Source organism: Scardinius erythrophthalmus, assembly GCF_964197995.2.
Source record: "Scardinius erythrophthalmus genome assembly, chromosome: 8".
Taxonomy (NCBI): Eukaryota; Metazoa; Chordata; class Actinopteri; order Cypriniformes; family Leuciscidae; genus Scardinius; species Scardinius erythrophthalmus.
Genome location: NC_138228.1, coordinates 22870479 through 22897169, shown reverse-complemented (window position 1 = coordinate 22897169; position 26691 = coordinate 22870479). Strand labels below are relative to the sequence as shown.

The 26691-nt window shown below is 40.7% G+C and overlaps 1 protein-coding gene across 1 annotated transcript in view; it reads right to left on the bottom strand.

Moving 5' to 3' along the window:
- The window catches only part of unc13c (unc-13 homolog C (C. elegans)), a 279919-nt gene that overhangs the window by 78499 nt on the left and 174729 nt on the right, over positions 1–26691 (bottom strand). The window contains exons 21-23 of the mRNA XM_081373262.1: positions 26046–26189; positions 21501–21578; positions 17450–17527 (exon numbers count right to left, since the gene is read on the bottom strand). Coding sequence (XP_081229388.1) covers positions 17450–17527; positions 21501–21578; positions 26046–26189 — 300 coding nt within the window. The remainder of the gene's footprint in view (positions 1–17449; positions 17528–21500; positions 21579–26045; positions 26190–26691) is intronic.

The following is a 26691-nucleotide window of genomic DNA, read 5'->3' as shown; positions in this document are numbered from 1 at the left end:
ATAAGTATATATCAGTGCAAAACAGTGGGGCCGGCAGCGCGAGCCCACACAGTACATAAGCACACATTAGGGTAAGAAAAGAGCGACATCATCGGTCTTTTACGAAGAGAATAACCCCCCGCGCAACAGAGTGGAAGACGGGCGGCCAGCAGCGCGGGCCAGCACCGGTAAACAGCGTGTAACGGGGAATGAGAAACAGAGCGGCCCAGCCGGTCTGAGTATAAAACACTTCACCCTAAGTACCATACCAGAAATATCGCCAGCATGTGAATGTAGTCTGCACATAAGCGACTGGGCAGAGCATACATGTCACTTATACTGACAGCAATTTAGCCTGTAAGGCGGGAACTTCCAGGTTATAAAACCTCACGAATGTCGATGGGGAGGCCCAGCCCGCCGCCATACAAATATCGTGGATAGAAATTCCACTGGACCAGGCCCACGAAGAGGCCATGCCTCTAGTAGAGTGGGCTCTGATACCCAGAGGGCACTGCAGGTGTTTGGAGGCATAAGCTGCTGCAATCGCGTCCACTATCCACCTGGACAGGCTCTGTTTCGAGGCGGCGAGACCCTTGGTGCGTCCGCCGAAGGAAACAAAGAGCTGCTCGGAACGCCTGAAAGCGGCGGAGTGCGTGATATAAACTCTCAGCGCCCTGACAGGGCATAGGAGGTTATCACTGTCCCCATTATCGGATGCTGGCAGAGCCGAAAGGGAAAAGATTTGTGCCCTAAAAGGGGTTCCAATCGCTTTGGGGATGTAACCGTGTCTCGGTCTGAGAATGACTTTCGAGTCGTTCGGTCCGAACTCAAGACATGCAGGGCTAACAGATAGCGCGTGCAAATCCCCCACGCGTTTTACTGAAGACAGAGCTATCAGAAAAACAGTTTTGAGTGACAGGTACTTTAAATCCACGGATTTAAGCGGTTCAAAGGAAAAAGCCTTCAGGGCCTCCAGGACCAAGGACAGATCCCAAAAGGAACCGAGGGGGGCCGCGGGGGATTCATCCGTCTAGCTCCTCTGAGGAAGCGGATAATAAGCTTGTTCCTTCCTATTGCCTGGCCGCGCGTCGTCTCAGCGAACGCTGCAATAGCCGCCACATACACTTTGAGCGTGGAAGGGGACCTGCCCTTGTCCAACAGCTCTTGTAGGAAGGAGAGCACCCGTGGGACCCCACATGCACGTGGATCAAAGCTCTTAGTAGCGCACCATTTAGAAAACACCGACCATTTAGACGCGTAGAGCCGTCTCATGGAGGGAGCTCTAGACTGCGTGATCGTGTTCACGACCCCTTCTGGCAGGTCAACGGGTATCCGTTGATTACCCATGCATGCCGAGACCATCGTTCTGGATGGGGATGCCAGATCGATCCACCGGCTTGAGAGAGGAGATCCTTTCTCACCGGGATCGGCCATGGGGATAAGTGCGACAGGCTCACTAGCTCTGGGTACCAGGTTTGGTTCTCCCAACGCGGGGCTATAAGAAGCACTGGGTGGTGCGTTTCCCTGATCCTCGTAATGACCTGTGGTAACAAAGCCACAGTGTCCAGATCCAAACCCAGAAAAGAGGTTGATTGACTGGGCACTAATGAGCTCTTGGTCCAGTTGACCGTGAGCCCCAGGCTGTCCAGGTGGCTTAGAAGCACTGTTCTGTGGGCGATGAGTTCGGCCTCTGACTGTGCTAGAATTAGCCAATCGTCCAAGAAGTTCAGAATTCGCTGTCCCCGACCCCTCAGGGGAGCGAGAGCCGTGTCCATGCACTTCGTAAATGTACGGGGTGCCAACGATAGGCCGAAAGGCAGGACGGTGTACTGATATACCTGACCGTCGAAGGCGAATCTCAAGAATGGCCTGTGACGGGGTATTATCTGGATCTGAAAGTACGCGTCTTTTAGATCGAGAGATATAAACCAGTCCCTCGGGCGAATTTGTGCGAGAATTTGCCTAGTTGTGAGCATTTTGAACGGTCTTCTCATAAGAGCCTTGTTCAAACGTCTTAGATCCAAAATTGGTCTGAGAGCTCCGTCCTTCTTGGGAACGAGGAAATAACGGCTGTAAAAGCCCGACTCGCTCATAGAAGGGGAAACCGGTTCTATAGCCCCTTTGCACAGAAGTGTAGCTATTTCTGCTCGAAGTAGATGTGCTACTTCTCCATTCACTCTCGTCTCGGTACGCGCCTGAAAGTGCAGGGGGGCGGCGAGCGAACTGCAGAGTATAGCCCTTTTTTACTGTGCTTAGCACCCATTCTGATGCGCCTGGGATAGCTTCCCACTCTTTTGAGTGTGAAGCCAGGGGCAGAATGGCCTCCGGGCACTGATCGCCGCGCGTCGCGGGCTCGAGAGCTCGAAACGGAGGGGTGGGCGCAGCGCGCGCGCTCTTGGTGCTTAGATACGGTGGATCGCACGCAGCGATAGCTGGCCGTTTTATACACAGTGTCCCGGTGGCTTGGACGGGGAACATATAGTGTGAGGCGCGACGCGCAAGGGCAGCGTCGGGGGCGAAATGTTCGTTAGTATGTGTGAGCGCTCGAGGGCGGGCACAGGACTTACATTTAAAACATGACCGGTCGTGAGAGGCCATGTGACAGAGCGGGCAGTGAGTAGGTGTGGGCATGGTGAGGTGGACGCGTGACCTACTTTTAACACTCGAGCGGCTTCTGCCTGCTTTATGAGAGTGGGCTCTGTAAGAGACACGGGATTTATAGTGCTTGTGTGCAGGGGTGAACACGGAAACGTGGGCACATTCACTGCATTTGAAACACATACGGCGTGAGCCGTGCAACCAGACATTATGCTCATTTGAGATTTCTCTGGGTCGCCGTGAGAACGGTGGTTGCGCGCAGGCGAGCGGGTATATATACCGGCTCGTTGACTGCGAGGTAAACATCTGCAGTAGCCGTGGCAACGGGGACTGACAGAGCGTGAAGCTTTGACAGTGGTCCAGCCGCAGCGGGACTTAACCGTCTTTTCTTCCCTCGTGTTTAGACGCTCATAAATACTCGAGCACCATGAGTAGGAGTGGTACGAGAGGCGGGTTCGTTTTCTGTATGTAAGAAAAACCGGCCGCGAGCTCGGAGAAGCGAACAGCATACATTTTTAACTGCCGCGAGAGCCAGGATCGAACACGGGTCTCTGAAGCGAAAGCCTAAGATTCCGCCACTGAGCCACAGGGGAGAATACAATAGCTTTCGGTTAGAGCGAGGATATAAGAGAGCGTCATCATGTCTTGTGACGGCGTTTGCTTGCAGGCGTGCGTGTATTTATAACAGGCTCGTAACTGCGATATGAACAATTCCAGTCGCCTGAACTTAAGAGGGGACTGAGAAATGTGTGAGAAATGGAGATAGGTCCGGCCACAGCGGGACGAAAACACTCTGTTCTCCTTTTCGCCGGTGAGTGACGCGCGAGGACGGAGTAGCTTTCTTGTAACGTAAAGAGAGCTCCAAGACCGTCCGCTTCTGCCATCCCTTGTGAGCGGCGCAGTTTGCGTGGCTCGAACAGAGGGAGGGATTCTATCTCATTCGCCTCATCCCCTGACGCGGCGGCGGCGCGGGCGAGAGCCGGCGGTTGAGCGGCCGGGAGGGGGGGTGGAGAGGGCGAGAGAGAAGCTCGAGGGAGAGGTTCCGGCGAGCTCCTCAGTCACATCAGTCTCCGGTGGTCTCTGCGAGTGGCGCTTCTTCTTGCGCGGCCCGGCAGGGACAGGCGGAGCGACAGCTTGGTCGAAAACTTCAAGTCGAGCCCGCAGGGTCGACATTGAAAGTTCTTCGCACTCGGGGCAGCCGCCCGTAGAGAGTGCGGTGGCGGCGTGCTCGCGGCCCAGGCAGAGAGCGCAGATGAGGTGGCGGTCTCCGTTGCTGAGCGGGGCGCGGCACGAGCCGCTGGAAAAACAAGGCATTTTGACAAAAACGCCTCGTGCTCTTTTAGAACAGTGAGAGAAAGTGTGTGTCGCAGGGCGAACACACACAGCAGTAATAAAAGGATATGTCGCCGGATAGCGTAGCAGGCACAGATGGCTGAAGGCAGCCGGCTTCCTCAGGCGCTGTCCTAAGCTTGCTGGTCGCTGGTTTCAACGGCGGCGGCTCTCAAGATCCAGCGATGCGTAGAGTTTCGCTGAAGACTAGAAAATCAGATATTCAGCCTGTGAGCCCTCATTATATACACACTGGCCACACCCATCTTGACGTTTCCACGTTTCACGAGGCTCACTGATAGGCTTAAGCAGTTGCCGCCGAGCAGCCAATGAGCACGCTTATACAGCCTGCCTTGGTCTGCCGGCTGCCGCACTGCGTTGACAATGAATACAAAATTAAGGACAATTTTTGGCTTCAGATCTCGAAGAAAGAAGACTTTCCCGTAGCGTAAGGAACTTACGCAATACGAGAGAACCTCTCATAAGAGAACTGGCAGACAGCTTTGTTTTTGTGCCATGGTTGGGTGATTTTATCAGCCATTGCACAGCATGCTTTCTGTCAAGCGTGCTCAGCCTCTGAAAAGGTCTTGACTGAGGAGTCACTTGACTAATGATGATGGCAAATTCAATACAAGCCTCTCGCCACATCAGAGGCATGAGAGCAGATGAGCAAATGAGATGCAGATGTTCTGCATTCAAAAATTACCTTGTCTGCATCACACAGGTAGATTTTACTGATAATGCACGTGAATCTCTGGTCTACTTCACATTTGACTGTATTCATCATAGTGCAATCAAAAACAATGCTCAATATTTGCAGATTTGCAGTCACACAAAATGTGTCCTAGTGGAAATGACTTTAAAATGCACTTGCTGAAACATTCATGCAAAACGTCTGTCAATTACACTTTCACAACACCCTAAGGGCTGAATTATACAGAAAACCAAAATAATTCTGCATAAAATTAGTGCTATTTATAATTACGGACAACATGGACCATTTTAAAATACTTTACAGGGAAATGACAAACCGAGAAAAAAAAGAAAAGAAAAAAAAAACTCTTTATACTGGACTTGCTCATCTCTAAATATGCTAAAACTGTGAGGCATACGGCATTATTGATTATGCTAACGTTCCAGAATCTATGGCTGTCCAGTAGATCTAATATGTATAACCTTATAATGTATAACCTCCCTTCTGTGGAGGGAAAAGCGCGCTTTGCGCGGGTGCAAGATAGGGCCCATGGACTCTCCTGTTTGTCGAGAGCTCCACAAAGTCAATATTCATGGTCTGGCTGCTATGCCAAACCTTTGGTCACTTGTGCCAATGCCAAATGTTGATTTCATTGGTGCCAACAGTGCAAATCTTGGGCTGTGGACAATGTGAAACGTGTATTGTTCTCTGATGAGTCCACTTTCATTGTCTTTCCCACATCAGTGGGAGAGTTACATTGTGGAGAAGCCACAAAGAGGCTTAACACCCGGACTGTTGCGTGTCCAGACTGAAGCATGGGGGAGGATCAGTGATGGTTTGAGTTGCAATATCATGGCATTCCCTACTGTACTTGATGGGCGCATCCTGGATGAAGCATGCTGGAGGACCATGTGCACCTAATGGTTCAAACATTGTACCCTGAAGGGGGTGCCATGTGTCAGCATGATAATCCATAAATACACACAGCAAGACTTATGACAGAAAGGTTTGATGAACATGAAAGTGAAGTTGAACATCTCTCATGACATGCACAGTCACCAGATCTAAATATTTTGAGCCACTTTGGGGTATTTTGGAGGAGAAATCAGATGTTCCTCTACCAGCATCACATAGTGACTTGGCCAATGTTCTGGAAGAGAAATTACTCAAAATCCCTCTGGCCATTGTGAAGGACTTGTATCTGTCTTTCTCAAGACCAAGTGATGCTGTATTGGCCGCAAAAGGAGGCCCTACACCATAATAATAAATTATTGTGGTCTAAAAACAGGTGTTGCGGTTTCAGTCCAACCACTGTAGTTTCAAAGTTACTTGCATAGAATGTCTGTTGGGGGACCATCAAAAAAAAAAAAAGAATTAATAGACATTTAGACTGTCTACTAAAACTCTAATGACTGGTAGTTGATATGTAGTTGCAAAGATACTTAGTAGGATGTCTAAAGTGGACCATTGAAATAAAGTGTTACGAGAAAGTTTTCCTTCCTATGTTTATTAGTTGCATTTTAATGTCAATGTTCTTGTATAACACCATAGATGTGCTTGGGTGAGGCAGGACATCCATGTAGTCAGGGATGGATGGCTGACTTGTGAATTGTAACAGCGTTTATGGTTCCCGGTAAGCAGAGGGGCAGCTAGATCAATCAATGATGGCAGCGGGCCAATGCTCGTGCAAGAGACCTCATCAGGTTAATGGAGATCAGAGGAGATGTTGGTCACCGAAGAGGTAATGGAGGTAATTCTGACTGATAACACAAACACAACAAATGCTTTGCAAGTGTGACCCATAAAGAATGCTTGTTTAAATGAAAAAGATAAAAAATAAATGATATTGTGCTTGATGAAAAGTCTATTTTTTGAGAGCACCACAACTTCAATTATCATTACTGTGATGTGAATAAATCTCATATGCATTACTGTGATATATACACTACCATTCAAAAGTTTGGTTTCAGAAAAAAGAAAAAAAAAGAAATGCCTTTATTCAGCAAGGATGCATTAAATTGATTAAAAGTTACAGTAAAGGCATTTATAATGATACAAAAGATATAGATTTTTTTTCTCTATACACCAAAGAATCCTGATAAAAATGGAAATGTTTCTTGAGCAGCAAATCAGCATATAAGAATAATTTCTTAAGCATCATGTGACACTTAAGACTGGAGTAATGATGCTAAAAAATTGGATTTGCATTACAGGAATAAATTACATTTTAAATTATTAGTATTTATTCATGGTTTCTTTTGTTGCATCGTCAAACAAAAATGTCACAAAAAAACGAAAAGGGCCGTTTACACAACACTGTTTTCAACTAAAAACGGAAAACTTTTTATGCGTTTTGGCCATTAATTTACACGACAACAGCGTTTTGGGGGCCTGGGTTTCAAAATGTATGTTTTTGAAAACGAAACCGTTATTGTCTCGGTGTAAATTTGCCGTAAATTTACATAATACAGTGCTATAGTTTTAGTTTTACAGAAAGTAACACTAAAATTGGACGTAAAATATATTGTTTGTATAGTGTTTGTATAGTGTTTAAATATAAATACACGTTGGTTCTAATGACAGAAGTGAGAGGGAGAGGGGGAGAGGATTTTTCAGGAGTGATGATATTACTGTGCCGAGTCGAAGTGCTCCCAAGTGCTATTCCGCCATACATTATAGTTATCCTTTTTTACCCGCTTAGAAAAGCGCCACGTTTTATTTTGTGTCACCATACTTGGTCGTGTAACTACTCGTGTAACTGTATTTAAATAGGGAAAACGTGGAGGTGTTTGGTTGCTTCTAACTTCATCTCTGTTTGGGCCCTAATGAATGAACTGGGCTAAGCTAAGTGCTATCAAAGTGTCGCCGTGTGCCAGAGCGATTGAGTGCACACACCGAGACGAGAGAGGTATGTATCAACTCGTCTTAGTTAAGGGAATAACATAGTTTAATATGAAAAAAAACGGTGGAGTGTTCCTTTAATGTTAAGTTATAACTAAATTCATTATATTCTAATTTGAATCCTAATTAGGGAATCATGATGTGAAATTGTAGAAAAGATTACTCTTGTATACTGCACCTGTGGTCTCCCTCATATCATTAATGAGCAGATAACAGATGCTTGAAGGTGGTCAGTTTTCACCCCGAGACCCCGTTTCAGACTGACGGACAGCACGTTTCTGCTATCTAAGCTAACTTTGACTTCTGCAATTCATTTTTCTTGGACAGTTTGGGATCTTATATTTATAAATCCATGATAACGAGCCACTGTAATTGCATTTTTCTTTCAGTTTGCTAATTGCTTTGGGAACATTGGCGCTGCCAGAGCATGACAGGGTTATATTTGGAGCGTTTCGCTTTTGCTCTCTCAGAAGGAGTTGGAGTTTCATGAAGGAAGCAGAATCATATATTAGTCATACTTTCAAACAGCTGCAATCCTTTTTTAAGCACTGTAGCCTTAATTTCAAGAGAGGCAAGACATATAACCTTAATGTGACAGACCTCTAGCACTTGTACAAATGATCTGTACGACAAATGATTAATTTGATTTTGAAGTATTTTATGACTGCCCAGTGATTTCACCACATTATGGAGCGTCTTTCAACGACCGCTGTTGTGATTATGAAACCATACAGATGTCAATGCAGGGACGGAGCAAAGTTGGGAAAAATGTTTTGCCAACAGGGTAAATTTTGATAAAGGCAAAATAAAATAAAACAAAACAAACTTTGAGTGCTGGAGAATAGATCAACCTAAACATCAGACTAAAACCTCTTGCAGCCTATACTTCATTTGGAACCCAAATTAACCACAAACATTGCGCATGATTATAAAGCAAGTTGGTGGCTGTCTGTAAAGTGTTACATGTAGTTCAGCAAAAAAATGAAAATCCTGATAATCATGTCAATTTACACGCTTTATGTCATTTTAAACCTGTCACTTTTTTTCCATGGAACACAAAATAAGTCAGGCAATATGTTTACACATCTCTTTTCCAAAGGGAAATGATGCAATGCAATAAAAGTGAATTATAATGGGGGGTTTTTATGCTCCAAAAAGCACCAGAAAAGTAACATATGCTATATTAATGAATTTTGACCAACATTTATCATATGATTTCAGAAGAGTTGGAATATGTGCACAGTTATATATGCATGCGAATGAGTATTTATGATACTATTTATAATACTTTTAAGGTGCTGATGACATTTTTTAAGCTTATTCACAATTATTTTCTTACATTGCATGGAAAAAAATATATCATTCTTATCAAATTTTCTTTATGTGTTCCACAGGTTTGAAACTGCACACTCAAACAATATTCAGGCCTTTTTTATAAGCAATTTAAATAAGTAAATATTAAAGGGTTAGTTCACCCAAAAATTTAAATTCTGTCATTAATTACAATTACAATTACAATTACAGAACACAAATGAAGATATTTTAAATATTTTAAGATCTTCATTTGTGTTTCGAAGATGAACGAAAGTCTTACGGGTTTGGAACGACATGAGGGTGAGTAATTAATGACAGAATTTTCATTTTTAGGTGAACTAATCCTTAATATTTATGTATTTAAATTGTTTTTGGTAGAATTATCTTCTTCTCACCAAGGCTTCATTTATTTAATCAGAAATACAGTAATATTGTGAAATATTATTAAAATTTAAGATAATTGTTTTCTAGTTTAATAAATTTAAAAATGTAATTTATTCCTGTTATGTCAAAGCTGAATTTTTAGCATCATTACTGCAGTCTTTAGTGTCACATGATCCTTCAGAAATCATTCTATTACGCTAATTTGCTGCTCAAGAAACATTTATTATTATTATTATTATTATTATTAACAATGTTGAAAACAGTTTTTGCTGCTTAACTTTTTTTTGTGGAAACAATGATACTGTTCAAACATTTGTGGTAAGATTAAAAAAGTTAAAATTAATAATTTTATTCATCAAGGATGCATTAAAGTGATCAAAAGTTACAGTGACGATATTTATAATGTTAACTACATGCATGCTTTAATAAATTTAATAAATGCAAATAAATGCTGTTCACTGAACTTTCTTTTCATCAAAAAATCCTGAAAAAAATTATTTCCCTTTCAAGGGAACTCGAGCTGCGGGAAACGCTGCGGGAACGCCTCTGCGTGATTGCGTCATGAAGTACGTATGAAACCAGTCCAATGGCTTGACGGAACATCATGTGACGTCATCGACCAGGAAACTATAAAGCACACCTGAACCAAACAGCGTCAGCTTCTGTGTCTTCAGCAAGTGCTCTATGTGAATCTATGTTCCTGGTGTTTTTTGTCTGTCTTAGAATTTGCTAGGCAGATATATATATATATAAACATAAACTTTATAATGGCGAGCGAACAACATTTCAATAGTGTGTTCATCCCTACCAAATCTACATCACGGGTGGGGATACACATGTATTGTGTGTTGTTCGTTTGGGAGCACAGCATGCTCAATCAGCCCTCGAGGGGGCTGAATATGAGCATTGTTGTGAGACAGTTGAGAACGCTGTGCTCCCGCCGATCGCTCTTTGAGGAGGGCGCCTCGGCTCGCGTTCCTCGCGGCTCTCGTCCCGCTTCTGCAAAGGCAGAGCGGCGGCTCGAGTCAAGGGGTTCGCAAAAGGATCTGGCACAGGGGTTAGAGACGGGCTTCGCCCTTTCTCTGCCTTCACCTGCCAGGTTCAGTGTCTCATCTCGGGGTCGGAAGCATGTTTCTTCCACCCCAAATGAGGCACCGGAACTGCAACTATCCAGTTCTGAGGAGCTGAATGTTGTAGTTATCGAAACAGACTCGCCACTTCATGTAAGCAAACAGCCTTTTGAATCGTGTTCCTCCCTGCCCTCTCTACATTATGAGCGGGTATACATGCGGTTAAAGTGTTTGTTTGGGGGCGGGGCATGCACGTCATTGTGGGCTGACAGTTTCATTCATAAAAATGTTCCCTATGTGTAGAAAAACAAGCACTATAAAAGGAAGTTTTAGCTCCGCCCCTGTTGAGTCTTAACTAGCTCGGATCTCGCGCTTGCTGAGGCAGCGCGTAGATTATGGGTCAACATAAAGAATCTACGTCTCGGAGCAATATATTTATAATGCGGAGGAAACTGAGCTCAAGGAGTTCCCCTTTCTCTCTTTTTCCTATTATCACAACTAAAATGTGTGTTTGCAAGCTATGATTCTTTTTTTATCTGCACTGTAGGGAAGCTCAATAAAAATATCAAAGATGCTTACTCTTAAAGGAGAACTCCGGTCAATTTTAACATTGAGCTCATTTTTTTGTAAATTTGGAGTGCTGTCAATACAGAGAACAACGACAAAAATCGGTGTTGCCTACACCATGTTATCCTCTTTTTAAAATTTGCACCCTGTTGACTTCAATGGGGCAAGTTTTAAACCAGCTTTTAGCCTCTTAACATCCTTGATGTGTCATTACAAGTGCACAGCTAATGTGAGTGATTCCTTCAGAGTGATCAGGGATGAATCTGACTGCAGTAGATGTGAAAGATATTAATAAAAATGATGTTATTTCAGCCAGCACACATACCTGTATTTTCTTCCTGTTTTCGGTCGAAGTCCATAGTAATCGATTGTCGAGTTCACGCGCGTGATCATAGGTAACTAAATCCTGACTAAACCTATGCGTGTGAACTTGACAATCGATTACTATGGACTTCGACCGAAAACAGGAAATAAATACAGGTATGTGCGCTGGCTGAAATAACATAATTTTTATTCATATCTTTCACATCTACTGCAGTCAGATTCATTCGTGATCACTCTGAAGGAATCACTCACATTAGCTGTGCACTTGTAATGACACATCAAGGATGTTAAGAGGCTAAAAGCAGGTTTAAAACTTGCCCCATTGAAGTCAACAGGGTGCAAATTTTAAAAAGAGGATAACATGGTGTAGGCAACACCGATTTTTGTCGTTGTTCTCTGTATTGACAGCACTCCAAATTTACAAAAAAATGAGCTCAATGTTAAAATTGACCGGAGTTCTCCTTTAAGCAAGTCGTGTCACAAATCAGGTCCGAGGACTGATTTGTCATGTTAGATCTAAAGGACGCATACCTCCACATTTCCATCCTTCCACAAGACAGGAAGTTCCTGAGGTTCGCTTTCGGGGGTGAAGCATACAAATATTGTGTTCTTCCTTTCGTAGGCCAGCCACTTTAAAGCAGTTTCAAAAACTGTTAGGTCTGATGGCAGCAGCGTCCAACGTTATACCTTGCACCCCGTTGTATGTGAGACCATTGCAGTGGTGGCTCAGGACCAAGGGGTTCTCCCCGAGGGGAAAACCACTCTGCATGATCAATATTATGTCTTAGTTATGTGGAAAGAACCTTAGTTCCTGTCCCAAGGGCCCGTGCTGGGATCTCCTTGTCATCGCGTCACGCTAACGACGGATGCTTCCCTCACGGGTTGGGGGTGATCATGAGTGGTTGCCCAGCCCGAAGTCTGTGCAGGACCATCATCTCTCGTAAAAAGGTATAGTAACTGTCTAGAAATGTTGGCGGTGTTCCAGGCTCTGAAACACTTCACCTCCCAGACCTGAGGGGCCATCCTGTGCTTGTTCGGTCAGATAACACATCGGTGGTCTCCTATATAAACCATCAGGGGGGTCTGCGATCGCGCCCCTTATACAAGCTGGCTCACCAGATCCTCCTGTGGGCCCAGGGGAAGCTACTTTCTTTGAGAGCGATATATATCCCAGGGTACTTAAATCAGGGGGCAGACATCCTGTCGAGGCAGAGGACAAGGCCCGGGGAGTATAGACTCCACACCAAGGTGGTGGAGCTCCTTTGGGAGAACTTCGTTCGAGCCGAGGCCGACCTGTTCGCAACCCAAGAGACCACACATTGTCCACTGTGGTTCTTACTCAGCCATCCAGCTCCTCCCGGGTTAGACGCTATGGTGCAGACATGGCCGAGGTCACATCTGTACGCATTTCCTCGATTGCTCTGCTCCCAGGAGTTCTGTAAATGGTTTGCCAGGGTGGGGTCAGTATACTGCTAGTAACTAGGGTTACATATTTAACCCTAGTTCCCTGAAGAGGGAACAAGACGCTGCTTCACCCTGCCATACTCCTGGCATGCCCGTGATCGACTTGATTAAGCCTATCAGAAGCTGACGCTGTTTGGTTCAGGCGTGCTTTATAGTTTCCTGGTCAATGACGTCACAGGATGTTCTGTCACGCCATTGGACTGGTTTCATAAGTGCTTCATACGCAATCACACAGAGGCGTTCCCGCAGTGTTTCGACGCAGCGTCTCGTGGGAACTAGGGTTACATACGTAACCGAGACGTTTTTACTGTATTTTTGTTTAAATGAATGCAGCCTTGGTGAGCATAAGATACTTTTTAAAAACATTAAACAATTTAAATGTTTCCAAACTTTTCACATGTACTGTAATATAGTTAACTAATGTTAACCGATTGAACCTTATTTTAAAGTGTTACCAACTATTCCATGTTTTTTTTTTCATACATTCATTTAATACTTGCGTTTCATGACTGACAAATATGTATAACATTAAGTTCATTAGTTAATGTTGAAACTGCATAATCCACATGGATTGAAATTTAAATGTAATTCAAATACATAGATCTTAAATTTAGGCCTAAATATTTAATTGAGAGCTTGAGAGTGAGAAAATTATGACAGAATGTTCATCTTTTGTCTGAACTGTCTCTTTGAAGTTGAGGATTAGCAGCCTCTGTTACTGAAGATAATCATTCTTGTGAGGTTTCATGCTAGGTAACTCGAGCAGGTGCAACATGCTCTTAAGGGGACTGAACAGGAAGTGCGAGTGACAGGAAGTGAGGTGTGTTTCAATAAGTGTGAGAGCACTCCTACTGCTCAAACCTGGCCAGTAAAACTGATCAACTGGGATGAATTAAGGCCGTACACTACAGCCGGAATTCACAACAGAGATCTGGTTCAGTGTCTTCATTCACTGTCATTTAATGTTGCTCCAAACCCGTTTCAATTTTGCACATAAGACTTACGTCTTACGGGCTTGGAACGACATGAGCTTGAGTAAATGATGACAGGATTCTACCGATTTCTGCAGCTGGTCTGGCTGTAGAGCACTGGCCTAGAGAGATGTTAGAGGAAACCTGTCCACACACCTTGCAGAAGACCACAGTCCCTTCCTCCTGGTGCAAGAGCCCAGAGGAGACGGGAATGACAAGAAACAAGGATATTGTCATAGTTGGAGAGGTTTATCACATTTACAGAAGAGAGAGAGAAGCATTACAACACGCATGCAAAATTCACAAGGGATGCTAAGTTGCGTTCACATCATGACGGAATTCCCATAATGAGGAAATTCATGAGGAATCATTTATTTCTATGGCAAGCAACACTGGATGTCAAATGGATCCATGTGTGGCTTTGTTGTTCATGACATCACGATATTTGATCACTACATTAATTAACCTAAATTCTTTTTAAATATCCAGATTTTTTCCTGATTTTCTGTTAATGGTTCTTGAACTGTCACTGCTAAACAGACATGCAACAGTGTTTCCTGCATCACTATTTAGCGGCATGTTCTGCTAATGGATCTACAATTTTGGTACGTTTGCAGTCTCAGTTGAATGTGATTAGAAAAAAATTCTAGCTTATGCAAAACAATACTAAGACTATAAATAGACAGCATGTGTTTGATCTGGTTACGAACAACAAAAACATGCAAACAAACAACCAGGTGTTCGTTTCCCAAAAGCATCGTTAGCCAACCATGGTCGCAAGTTCCATCGCCCTAGTGAAAAAAGTATACTTTATTGTATTTGAATTTTTTTTTTTTTTTTATTAAATTCAGTTTATTTTTTAAGTGTATTTATTTGCACTTTATTTAAATTATATTTTAGGTATATTTTAACTGTGTGCTGGAAATCCATTGTAACAATGCATTGAAAGTATACTTTCAAAATACATTATAGTATACAATAGTATTTGTACAAAGTATAGCTAAGTATTATTTGTTTATTAATGTGCATTTGTTATTGAATACAAAGTGTGCAATTTGTAGTATTCTATGGTCGGCGCCGACATATAGTGCCGTTGTGTCGGGAGACCTGAGTTCGAGTTCCGGCTCGTGGACCTTTCCCGATCCTGTCCTCCACTTCACTTCCTGTCTAGCAACTGTCCTATCCTAATAAAAGGCAAACACGTCAAAAATAAATCTTTATAATATATATATATATATATATATATATACAGTACACACACACTTACGGTATATTGTTTGTATGTTTCGAAGACTCGTAATAAATTTGTAATGTACTTGTAACACAAATAAAGTACACTTTAATATCACTAATCAAGCATGTAATTAGTCCCTACACAGGCATATACTTACTAAGTTGTTCCAATTTAGTACACAAAAGTACACTAAATACACTTAAAGTTATGCTTTACTATAATTAGTTGTTTCAAAACAGCACACTTCAAGTGAACTAATTGTTAACACTTGAATTATACTAAATTAGTCTGGCTGCAAGTATACCTAGCATTTTTTTCGTTATCAGTGTTTCTGAAACCATAGTTCTAACGAACATTCGCAAACAGCATCGGAAAGTTGTGTAGTTGGAAAGACAGCTTTCGACCTGTGGTTAGAAGCATAGTTTCTTGTTTGCATGACATGTGTACTCAATAAATCCTTATCTTGAGCCAAAAAAGCAAGCTGACATTTATCTTTTATTTAGAATACAAATGTCATTTAAGTCTTTTAGTTTGTCAAGAGATTTAAAGCACCATTTTTGAAGAGTGCACATGATGTGCGTACGTGCTCTAGTAAGTGAGAACGAGCCTAAGATTGAATCTGAAAATAAAGCAAAATAACTTAATATAGCAAAATATAGCAAAACATCTAGCATTAATTCGATTCAAATCTGTCTCAACTCATATTGGTTCGAACCAATTTAACAACTCACTGACTGTATCACTCATTGTTGAAATGATAATTATTGATTGCTATTGTATTTTTTGAGAAGAGTGTAATTTCTGACTGGTTGTTCGTACTGTATTATGTAAAGATAAAGATACACATTCACAGTTTTGTCCCAAATAAATGGTCATTTGTTTTCACAGTATTGTTTTTGTTTAGTATATTTGTGAAGTCTCGTTGAAATGACTAGATGTTACAATCCCTAATGTTTGCACCACTTCTAATTCGGGAGTTCTTAAAGGATGGTTGCTATAAGGCTTTCCCAGTGGGACACATCTTCAGTTGTGTACTGCAGCATCACAGGGTGTTTCGGCCAATTATCACAATACACCCTCTGCTGGGGCAGGCCCACCACAGGTTGATCAAGCCTGGGTGTGTGTCCTGCGATTAGCTGTTCGCCTTAGCAGCCCAGGTGGTGTCGCTCCTCTTCAGCCACAGGCAATGGCTCGTCCTCTCGGCGGTGTTGGCCAGCTCTTTGATGGCTTGTCTGTAACCCTGCCCCCTTACTCCGACCTCCCTAAGGAGCTTTGCTGTTGTGCTGGCTACAAAGCCCTTACACCCCACCTCCACCGGCGCACCCTTATCTTCCAGCCTCTGTCCTCTGCCTCAGCTGCTAAGTTGGAATAGCGCAGCTTCTTACGCTCATACGCTTCTTCGATGGTGTCCTCCCAGGGAACTGTCAGTTCTATGATATAGGCGAGCTGGCAGGACTTAGACCAGAGAACGAGGTCTGGTCGCAGGGTGATTGTTGTAATCTTGTACTGCGCCGAGTCAAAGTGCTCCCAAGTGCTATTCCGCCACACATTATAGTTATCCTTTTTACCCGCTTAGAAAAGCGCCATGTTTTATTTTGAAACCCTGGATCCCGGCCTTCTGCACCGATGTGTCAACAAAGTTGTTTCTTTGTAGGAATGTAGTGAGCCTTTGGGCCAGGACACTGAAGAAGATCTTTCCCTCTACATTCAGCAGGCTAATCTGGCGAAACTGGCTGATGGATGATGAGTCTTTCTCTTTGGGGATTAGGATACCTCCTGCTCTTCTCCATGCTTTCGGTATCACCCCCTTCTGCCAAGCCACCTTCATCAGATTCCAGAGGTATTTAAGGACTCCAGGGGTGTTATAGAGCCTATACGGGATACCATTGGGCCCAAGTGCTGATGCTGATCTCGCCAGCCTCACAGTCTTCTCCACTTTGCTCCATGTGGGAGGCCTTACGTCCATTTGATGTTCAGGTGCATGAATTGGTGGTATATCATTCGGAATAGTGACTGGCTCATGCCTCCGATCATCAGAGTAGGTCTTCCTCAGGTGCTCTTCCAGATCTTTTATGGGCACTTTGAGACTCCCTCTCTTTTCTTGGTCAAAGAGGCCTTTAACAAAGCTGTAGGGATTGCTGTAGAAGAGGGTCCTTGTCTGTTTTTTCCTCTTGCGTTGTCGTCTGAGGTGCTCTGATCTTCGCAGCTTTGTCAGCCGCTGCTTTATCTATTCTATATAATTAGGCCTAATTATTTATTAAATATTGAAAACCTCATCAATCAAAAGGGAATTATAACTGTTCAGAGGACTCAGAATGGGAACCATAATCATTCAATTCTAATCTTAAAGAACCACAGAAAGTGCCCCAGGAAACACTGTCTATGCAATGACATTTAAAACAGAAATATGTTGATATAGGTAACTAGCCACCTATAACTGCTAAAGCCATGAACTTGATAGACCTTCTAGTTGCAACTAAACTGACTCATAATTACGGCAATTTGACATGTCATGAACGCAGCTTTCCAGCAAGGGATGTTCTTTAACTTAACTCACACTGACAGTTAGTGGGAAAACATTGTTGTGGAGTGTTTAAGTAACATTGATTCGATTACTGACCTGTTTTCCTCCCATGGACTCAAACATCTTCTCCAGCTGAACTCGGAGCTGCTGGATGTTGTTCAAGAGGATACAGGACTGTCAGGAGAGGGAAGATAGACAATATATTTCATGATTAATCGACTGTCCTCCTTTCCACATGCATTCAGTCTTCAAAACCCTCCACCATCCTAATGCAAGGAGATGTTTTTTTACTTGAAGACTTTGTAAATATATAAACACGGGCATTGATTTGTCTGGATGCTGATGATGATGGTGGTCGCTGACATGAGTTTGCACATCTTAATTTCATCAGTGACAGTAAATCTGAATTTCATTACGTAATATCGATGTCTCCACCTCTTCAGAGAAATGCCAGAATCACACAATTGAACATTCAATGTGTTCAATTCAAACGCTCATTCCTTTTTGAAAATAACTGAAAATAATGCACAACAAAAGTGTTATTAAATCATAATGTTTCTTTTATATCTTACAATATTCAGTAGGTTGCCCTAATGCATCAAATCGTTTCACTATATATATATATATATATATATATATATATATATATATATATATATATATATATATATATATATATATATATATATATATATAGTATATATGTATATATATACACACATATATACATATTTATCAGTGGCATGCGGTTCATATAAGCTGCGAATGTTTTACATACCCAAGCCATTCATAGACTTGCTAATTAACATTAACACAATAAATTACTATAAATTTTCTTGTTTGAGGTGTACCATGAAGCTTACATTATAAAATGTTGGCAATGCGTATGTAGCTCTCCGCCATTTATGTATTTTATTTATTTATTACGACGGTAATTTTCTTCAAATCTGCCATTCAGTGATAGTTCCTGCCATTCAGTGATAGATTTGGCGCCTACGCTCTGTTGTTATGTATCATCATCACTCTCCCGCGTTCTCACTGATTTGCCGGCATATGGGGGATTTCATGCACAGGGAAACTGTCCGCAAATCGCTCACCCAAGAGGAAAAATGTGCTGCTGCTGCCAGATCTCGATCAACGAAAATCACATTGTATTTGATGCAAAACAGTGAAAAATAGTCATAACTGAAACTACTTTCATTGTATTTCGTTTTCTCCATTAGGAAAATTATTTTTAACGAAAACGTATAAACTGTATAATTATATATATATATATATATATATATATATAACAGTTCTTTCTGGTTCTTGAATCTGATTGGCTGAGAGCCTTTTCCAGCCATGCTATATTCACACAGATCTCTGAACGTTTCACCATTTGTAGCACTCCGCTTGCGGCGACTGTCATGGCGGTCGAGCAAATCAACCATTTTTTTAAATACTGTTTTTGTGTCACGAAATGTAGTTTTAAAGGAGAACTCCGGTCAATTTTAACATTGAGCTCATTTTTTTGTACATTTGGAGTGCTGTCAGTACAGAGAACAACGACAAAAATCGGTGTTGCCTACACCGGAGATGTGTTATCCTCTTTTTAAAATTTGCACCCTGTTGACTTCAATGGGGCAAGTTTTAAACCTGCTTTTAGCCTCTTAACATCCTTTATGTGTCATTACAAGTGCACAGGTCATGTGAGTGATTCCTTCGGGATGAACGCGGGTTAATCTGACTGCAGTAGATGTGAAAGATATGCGCACATACCTGTATTTACATCCTGTTTTCGGTCGAAGTCCACAGTAATCGATTGTCGAGTTCACGCGCATAGGTTTAGTACCTATAATCACGCGCGTAAACTCGACAATCGACTACTGTGGCCTTCGACCGAAAACAGGAAGAAAATACAGGTATGTGCGCTGGCTGAATAAACATCATTTTTATTCGAATCTTTCACATCTACTGCAGTCAGATTAACCCGCGTTCACCCCGAATGAATCACTCACATGACCTGTGCACTTGTAATGATACATAAAGGATGTTAAAAGGCTAAAAGCAGGTTTAAAACTTGCCCCATTGAAGTCAACAGGGTGCAAATTTTAAAAACAGGATAACACGGTGTAGGCAACACCGATTTTTGTCGTTGTTCTCTGTACTGACAGTACTCCAAATGTACAAAAAAATGAGCTCAATGTTAAAATTGACCAGAGTTCTCCTTTAAGAGTTTTTTTTAGGTGAGAATTTTGTTATTTAGACCTCAAATGTGTGACTAATTTAACTGTGCCTATTTTACAATCTGTTGAGACTGAAGTCTGCAGCAACTGTGTGATGTTATCATGTCAATATGGACCAAAATTTCCAGCACCTTGTTGAATCTATGCCACAAAGAATTATGGCAGTTCTGAAGGCAAAAGGTCTAGCAAGGTGTACCTAAGATACACCAGTACTGACAAAGTGTGCCTAATAAAGTGGCCTGTGAGTGTGTATATATAAAATAGTAAATATTATTTCATTATTATTATTTAATTGTTTTATGATTTTGGAAAAAAAACAACTAATTAAACTAATGCATTAGAATTTGCATTAAGAATAAAAGAATAACAAAATATACAGTATTGTTAGAACATAATTTCATGTGTGTAAAATTACATCTGCAATTGAAAATGTTATAAAAAAATATATATATATTAAACTTAATGACCAGGTTGATGGAGAACTATTTTAAGATGACCCTCTAACTCACAAGGATCAGTTCCTGTTGGCTAGTGTCAAATGAGCAAAACAGTTGACCCTGGTTTGATCCAGGTGAGGGTGTTATTGCAATGCTCTTTGGGTAAAAAGTGTCTGTTACAGTGAATGTCAAATAACCATTGACCAGATTTGTGTTGACACACAGATTACCTAGATTTATTACATGGCGTGGCTGAATTCAAATGTAGAATGCGGTCTGTAATTTCTTGATAACAGACCGCTGCGAAGTATAACAGACCGTTGCCATGCAAAACAGCGCGTTGCTATGGACGCGGAACGGACTATTTTCTTTGGCGGAAGCAATACAATCGTTTTTAAAACAATAAACGCCTTTTTAAATCAATAATTTGTGTCAAATTAATTATTTATTTTTTAGGTAGCCATGTAATAAGCGGGATAATGTATAGAGAGGCGGTCGTTATAGCGAATAACAAGCCCTTCAGGCTGTCAAGGCTGTCTCGTTCAGCCTGTCGGGCTTGTTATTCGCTATAACGACCGCCTCTCTATACATTATCCCTTACATACGGCAGTCAAAACACTCTTGTGTAAGTGTCCCACGATTTGACTTAATTAGTGCAGGAGTCTATAAGCTAATTAAAACGGGCTCTTACTGCCTGCACTGGCACACTCCTTAAAGGTCACATGTCAGCCGTGTGACAAATCGGTGTAAAACTCTGAAACGAAAATATGAAGCAGTTGCGCTAATTGAAATGAGGGAACATCGTCTCAATGACAAGAGCTGGTGATTTCACACAGTCGTAAATTTAATTTAAGACAATGTATATAAACTCTGATGTAGCTGATTTATGGGCATTGGTGCATTTAAAGATGTAGATATTCTTGGGATGAAGTGTGCTGTCAATTAAGCGATGGATGAGACCTGAAGAGCGGCTCTATCCTCCGAGATAGAACAGAGATATGTCTTTAATTACCGGCCGCATGATTTTCTCTCTGTGGTCCTGTCACTGCACTTAAAAGATACATCTGTCTTTCTTCCCACCACAGACGTGCTGCATGCCAAGCTTTTATAAGCATTACATGAAGACATTGTGAAAAATAAGAGGTAGAACAAAAGCTGCTCTGAGTTAGCGCCATGAATGCTGTCATTTTACACAAAGAAAGGGAAGTTAAAAGCAAAGAGGAAGGAGATGAGGATGCGAGAAGGTCTGTCTCTTTATTTGTCGTCTACGTATTGCCCTCTCACGAAAACATAATGCAGAACGCAGCCAAAGTCAAATTAAATGTCTCACAATGGTCTCCGGGTTAGTTTCCATGGCAATGTCCCCATTGTAATCTGATCAAGCCATGTTCGGACACTTGCAAGGTCATGACTTTAAAATACGCTGACATTTTATGACGAAGCAGTTTTAAAAGTGTGTGTGTGCAAACCTGTTCATAGACTCACCACGTTCTCCTTGTTCAGATGGTTGCTGAAGTCTTTTGAGATGATCGCAGCATACTGGAGAAGAACTTTGTTTATGGTCTGGAAAGAGAGTAAAATGTAGATTTAAATATTATAAAAAAAAGTACAATTTAACTTTGTGAAAGCAATAAGTTGGGTATGTGGTACTGTTATTATTTACAAACCTAAACCACAAATATACATAAACTACCATTCCAAATGTTGCTGAAAGAAGTCTCTTATGCTGATTAAGACTGCATTTATTTGATAAAAAAATACAGTAAAAACAGAAAATATTGAATTTGAATGGGAAAGGGAATAAAACTCTTAATATATTCATAATATGTAAATAAGTAAATGAGGGGAGTATATGTGTCTTCTCAGGACGCCGTAATAGATTTCTCGTGTCAAGTTTGCATGAAGTAATCAATGCCTCCTACAAGACCCTTTACCCACAATCCTGTGGATGGAGAGCTGGTATCAATCTTTCTCTGTCTTTCTCTCTTTTTCTCTCTCAGTTCATTTGCATTCACAGGAGACATTTACAATAGGAAAATATATAAGCTGGCCTGAAATCTCTTGGAAATGTCATAAAATCTGTTATGTGTATACACTACTGTATATAGTATAGAGTATCAGTGGTGGAAAGAATACTGAAAAAACATACTCAAGTAAAAGTACCATTACATTCCAAAAAATGTAGTGTGAGTAGAGTAAAAAGTACTTGTCCAAAAAACTACTTGAGTAAAAGTAAAAAAGTAGCTTATTTAAAAGTACTCATGAGTAGTGAGTGAGTACTGAGCTGCGGATTCTACCCCTTATAATAAACACTGTACACCTCAATTAATGAATTAAAAGAACATTGCACATACTGTAATTCACATTATCTTTTGTTCTTTGTCAGAAAGATTATCACCATTTAAATCATATTGTTTAAAAAATAAAATAATAAAAAAAACATTTAAAATTAGGCGTAAGGCCACGGAGCCTGAGCATGCTATTGTTGCACATAAAATATCAATGTTCATAACTGTGCAACGAATTCAAAAAACCTTTAGAAACTCATACGATAGTTCAGCATCACACACCATGAGATGGGTTAAATAAAGATATTAAAAAATACCCAATTTCTCTCCAAAACAGTACAGTGTTTTGATAAATAAATGAGAATCACTAATATTATCAGTTTACCTCACCTAATGCACTGAAAAAGCCTAAGATAGTGAGCTAACACGAATTACACTGTAATTCCATGCCATTAAATATGTTACAATTTAAACGTAAATGCACATTGTTCTAGAAGGGTGACATCATCCCTTACATTTTACATAGCTACCTTTACACGCATTGTAGTGCTGATAATATAATTTTTAAGGAAAATTGTGCATTAAAAAGGGAAGTTATACACACACACACACAAACAAACAAATGCATGTATCTTTCTAGTCTCGGCAAAGCTGTTTTATCAGCAGCATCCACACACAAAAAAACAAAAGTTGAACATGAAAAATGTTTCTGCGCATGTGCACTTGCCAAATGAAGACGGATTGTATGAAATGGATCAATAAAAAAAAAAAACGTTGTTTATTAATGAGCTGTAGTCACGCACTGACAGAAATGCAGTTCAAGTTAACGCCATGGTTCATAAGGTGCACTGCATACTGAATCTAGATGCATGACGAGCGCGAGACGCGGCAGTGCACAGATCGCGACACGCCTCTCTATAATGTGATTGTGAAGTAAATGGGAGCAGGAATTCACCGCATTATGAACTCGTCAATTGAGGGAGTTAACACTGTACGCAATACCCCCAACCTCACACCAAATATCAGGCCCTGTAGATAGGCTAGCCTATATAAATATCATAGTAAGCAGAAATGTGAAATATACCTTAGCATATTAGTGGAAGACGCTGATATATCGATTGAATTGATGCTTGAAGAATGCACTTCCACAACAGCCGTGAGTAGGCCAGCGGTTAAAGTTTTCTATGCAAAATTTGATTTGATGACAGTCACGAGACCAATTACTCGATCCAATCACATTGATGGATAAAAATTAAATTTATGTCACGTTTTGAGTGTTGTTTCTTGTTCCTGTCTTCTATCTGTCGTGTGATCCCCTGGTTTTAGTCTTGTGATCCTGCCATGTGTTCCCTTGTCTGTTGTGTCATGTTGTAATTGGTTTATTATTAATTGTTCACAGGTGTCCATTGTCTTGTCATTAGTATTGTGTGTATTTAAGCCCTCTTGTTTGCCCTGTGTCTTTGTTGAGTAATGTTTGTTCTATGCTCCGGCTCTAGTATTTTGTTTTCTAGTCTTGGTTTGTGGTCCTGTTTTAGTTTACAGTTTTCCATGCCTTGTCATGCTTTTGTTTTGTGTTTATCTTGTTTTGTAAATAAATTGCGTTTGGGTTCTCACCTCAACTTACACCTGGCTTCACAAGGCAAAAACTTTCTGCATTTTTACATTTTCCAAAAATATCACCTGGCATGATTTATAAGCTGTTTTCCTCATAGGGACCAAAAAATGTCCCCACAAGGATTTTGGATACTGCCGTTTTTGTAACAGAGTATACACGCACACACACTGCATTTATAAAGTTATAAATATATATTTCGAATAAAACTTCTGATCCAAATTTGAACTTGCACGTTTTCCACAAAAATATGAGACCGCACAACTATATTCAACATTGATAATGATCAGAAATGCTTTTAAAAGGTACTGTAGGTTTCCCCTAAAAGTGTAACACGGTAGTGCTTTCAAAATATTGCTCGATTTATTTGATAATTCATTCGATTCACATGACGTCACTGTAGCTTTGCGCCACCATCTTTGTGACCACGGTGGTCTCAGTAATGCAATATGTAGTGCAGTTGGCTGCAACAACAGCCGAAAGAGGAACCCTGAACTGGTATTTTATTCTATACCAAAAGAAGAGAGAAGAGAGAATAATTTATTTAAAAGACTTGAAGTCTCATGTTGGTTTGTGGTTAATTATATTTCCATCCTATACTCTCAGTGGCCAACATTATAGACAGATATCGACAGATAATGTTTTGTCTTCATTTTATTGTTGGATCTGTTTAAATGCACTTTATCATGGTAAGTTAGTAAGATTTGGGGTTGTTTTGAAAATAACTGTCTGTCTGTCTGTTAGTTAATACCTACCTAAATCTAATAAATATTTTTCTGAAGTTCATAAAGATATTGTCTTCGTCACATGCGCTTTATATGTTATTTTGTGTAAGTAACGTTAACGTTAGCTCTGCAGACGATGCATAATCTCAGACTTGAAATGCATATTAAAGGACTAGTTCTTCCAAAAATGATAATTCTGCCGTCATTTACTCACCTTCATGTGCAAATCCTTAAGTTTACTTTCCGTGGAAGACAAAGGGAAATTTTTGAATGTAGCCTAATGGAGACTCTTCTTGTCGATGTAATGGAAGTGAATGACTGACATTAGCCTACTGGGGGCTGTCACGCAAAAAATAATAATAATAAAAGACAAAAAAAAAAAAAAAAAAACATCACAAAAGTATCATAAAAGTGATCTAATACGACTCGTCCGTTATATTAATATCGTTATTTATTCATATGATAGCATTATGTGACGAACAAACTGCAATTTAAGTCGTTATATTATAATCACTGAGCTTACCTCTTGATAGCTTTTAATCACAGCCGAATCATTCAAAAAGATTCGACTCGAAAGATTCTTTCATTTTGATATTTGTGTGTATTAAACCTTCTCTCTGTAATTGAACATCTGTTCTTTCGGACAGATATGGCAGTCTTTTATGATATTCGGCTGATGTCTCTGGCTGTGCTGATGGACGGATTAGATAGATTCATTCATGCCAGCCGAACAGCTGCAGATTCATAGATTCATTCATGACATCGCCTCGACGCTCATGAACGCGCGCCATGAAGCTCTATGACTTAAGTATTTCTATATCATGAAAGGCAAATTGGGGCAAGCCTGGGGCAGATAATAATGGACTAAAGAAAACTGGGGGTAAAAAATAAGGATCGGAGCCTAAAATAGAAATTTTCTCCAGGTATCTCTGTCTCTCTCTCTCATTCAAATGGGCAGTTTGGGCGGCCATACCGGGCGAGTCGGTCGCAAATATGGCGGCGTTCTATTTGTAGTGACGTAGGTGGCATCTATGAATACTAACTAATATTCACAAATCCTTTTGGTGAAAAAACACCCTAATAAAAATACACCCTAAAAAATTCTGGATTTATGCCTAGTTTCAAAGCTTTTCTCTATCATTTGTTCTATTCATCATTTTATGCTCTCAGCTGCCAGGCAACCATATGACAACCTACAGTTAGTGTAATATTGCTTGGTGGAAGAACAGTTTTTTTTTTTTGTGTGTGTAAGTGATTATTGTTTTTGATTGGTGTCTTTTATTATACTGCCACCGAGACTATGCAGCTATGATTTTACCGCATTTAAGGCGGTTTTACTTGCAACATGCAAAATCAACAATGCACAGCCTCAAAGGACACACTTTATAATCTGATGTTGTCTTACCTTTGCAAATCTGCGCATGAAGTGAGCGAGAGCTTGAGGGTTTGGACACTCCAGCTTCTTAATGATCTCAAAGCTTTGGTTTAACTGCGTGAACACATCCACCACCGAGCAAGAGAAGAGAGCATGTTCCGATGTCTGCTGGAACTGTAATGATAACACAAAAATCAAAACATTAATGATTATGTCAGCCACACAATACAAAGGATGGCATCTTTTTTTATTGCAATTATATATGTTTCTGTTTCCCTTAATTTCAGCATTTACAACATAATAGAAGAAATAAAAGAAAAGGTTTTACAGCCTGATTCTAACTTTCCATAAAGTTTTAATATGGTTCTTCAATGATATAGTGATTCAAGAACCCCAGAAGGGTTTCATTATTTTTTTTTTCTAAACAAAATCTAAACAAAAATCTAAATCTAAAGCTTTAATTCACCATAATATCATTATTCTCTTTTCTTTTTTATGCTTTTTTCCATACAATATACAGTACAGTTCAAAAGTTTGGTGTCAGTAAGAATGTAATACTTCATAATAATAATAATACTTTTATTTGGAAAAGAATTATCAAAAGTGACAATGAAAGCATTTATAATGTAAAGTTTTCTACTTCAAATAAATACTGTTCTTTTGAACTTTCTATTCA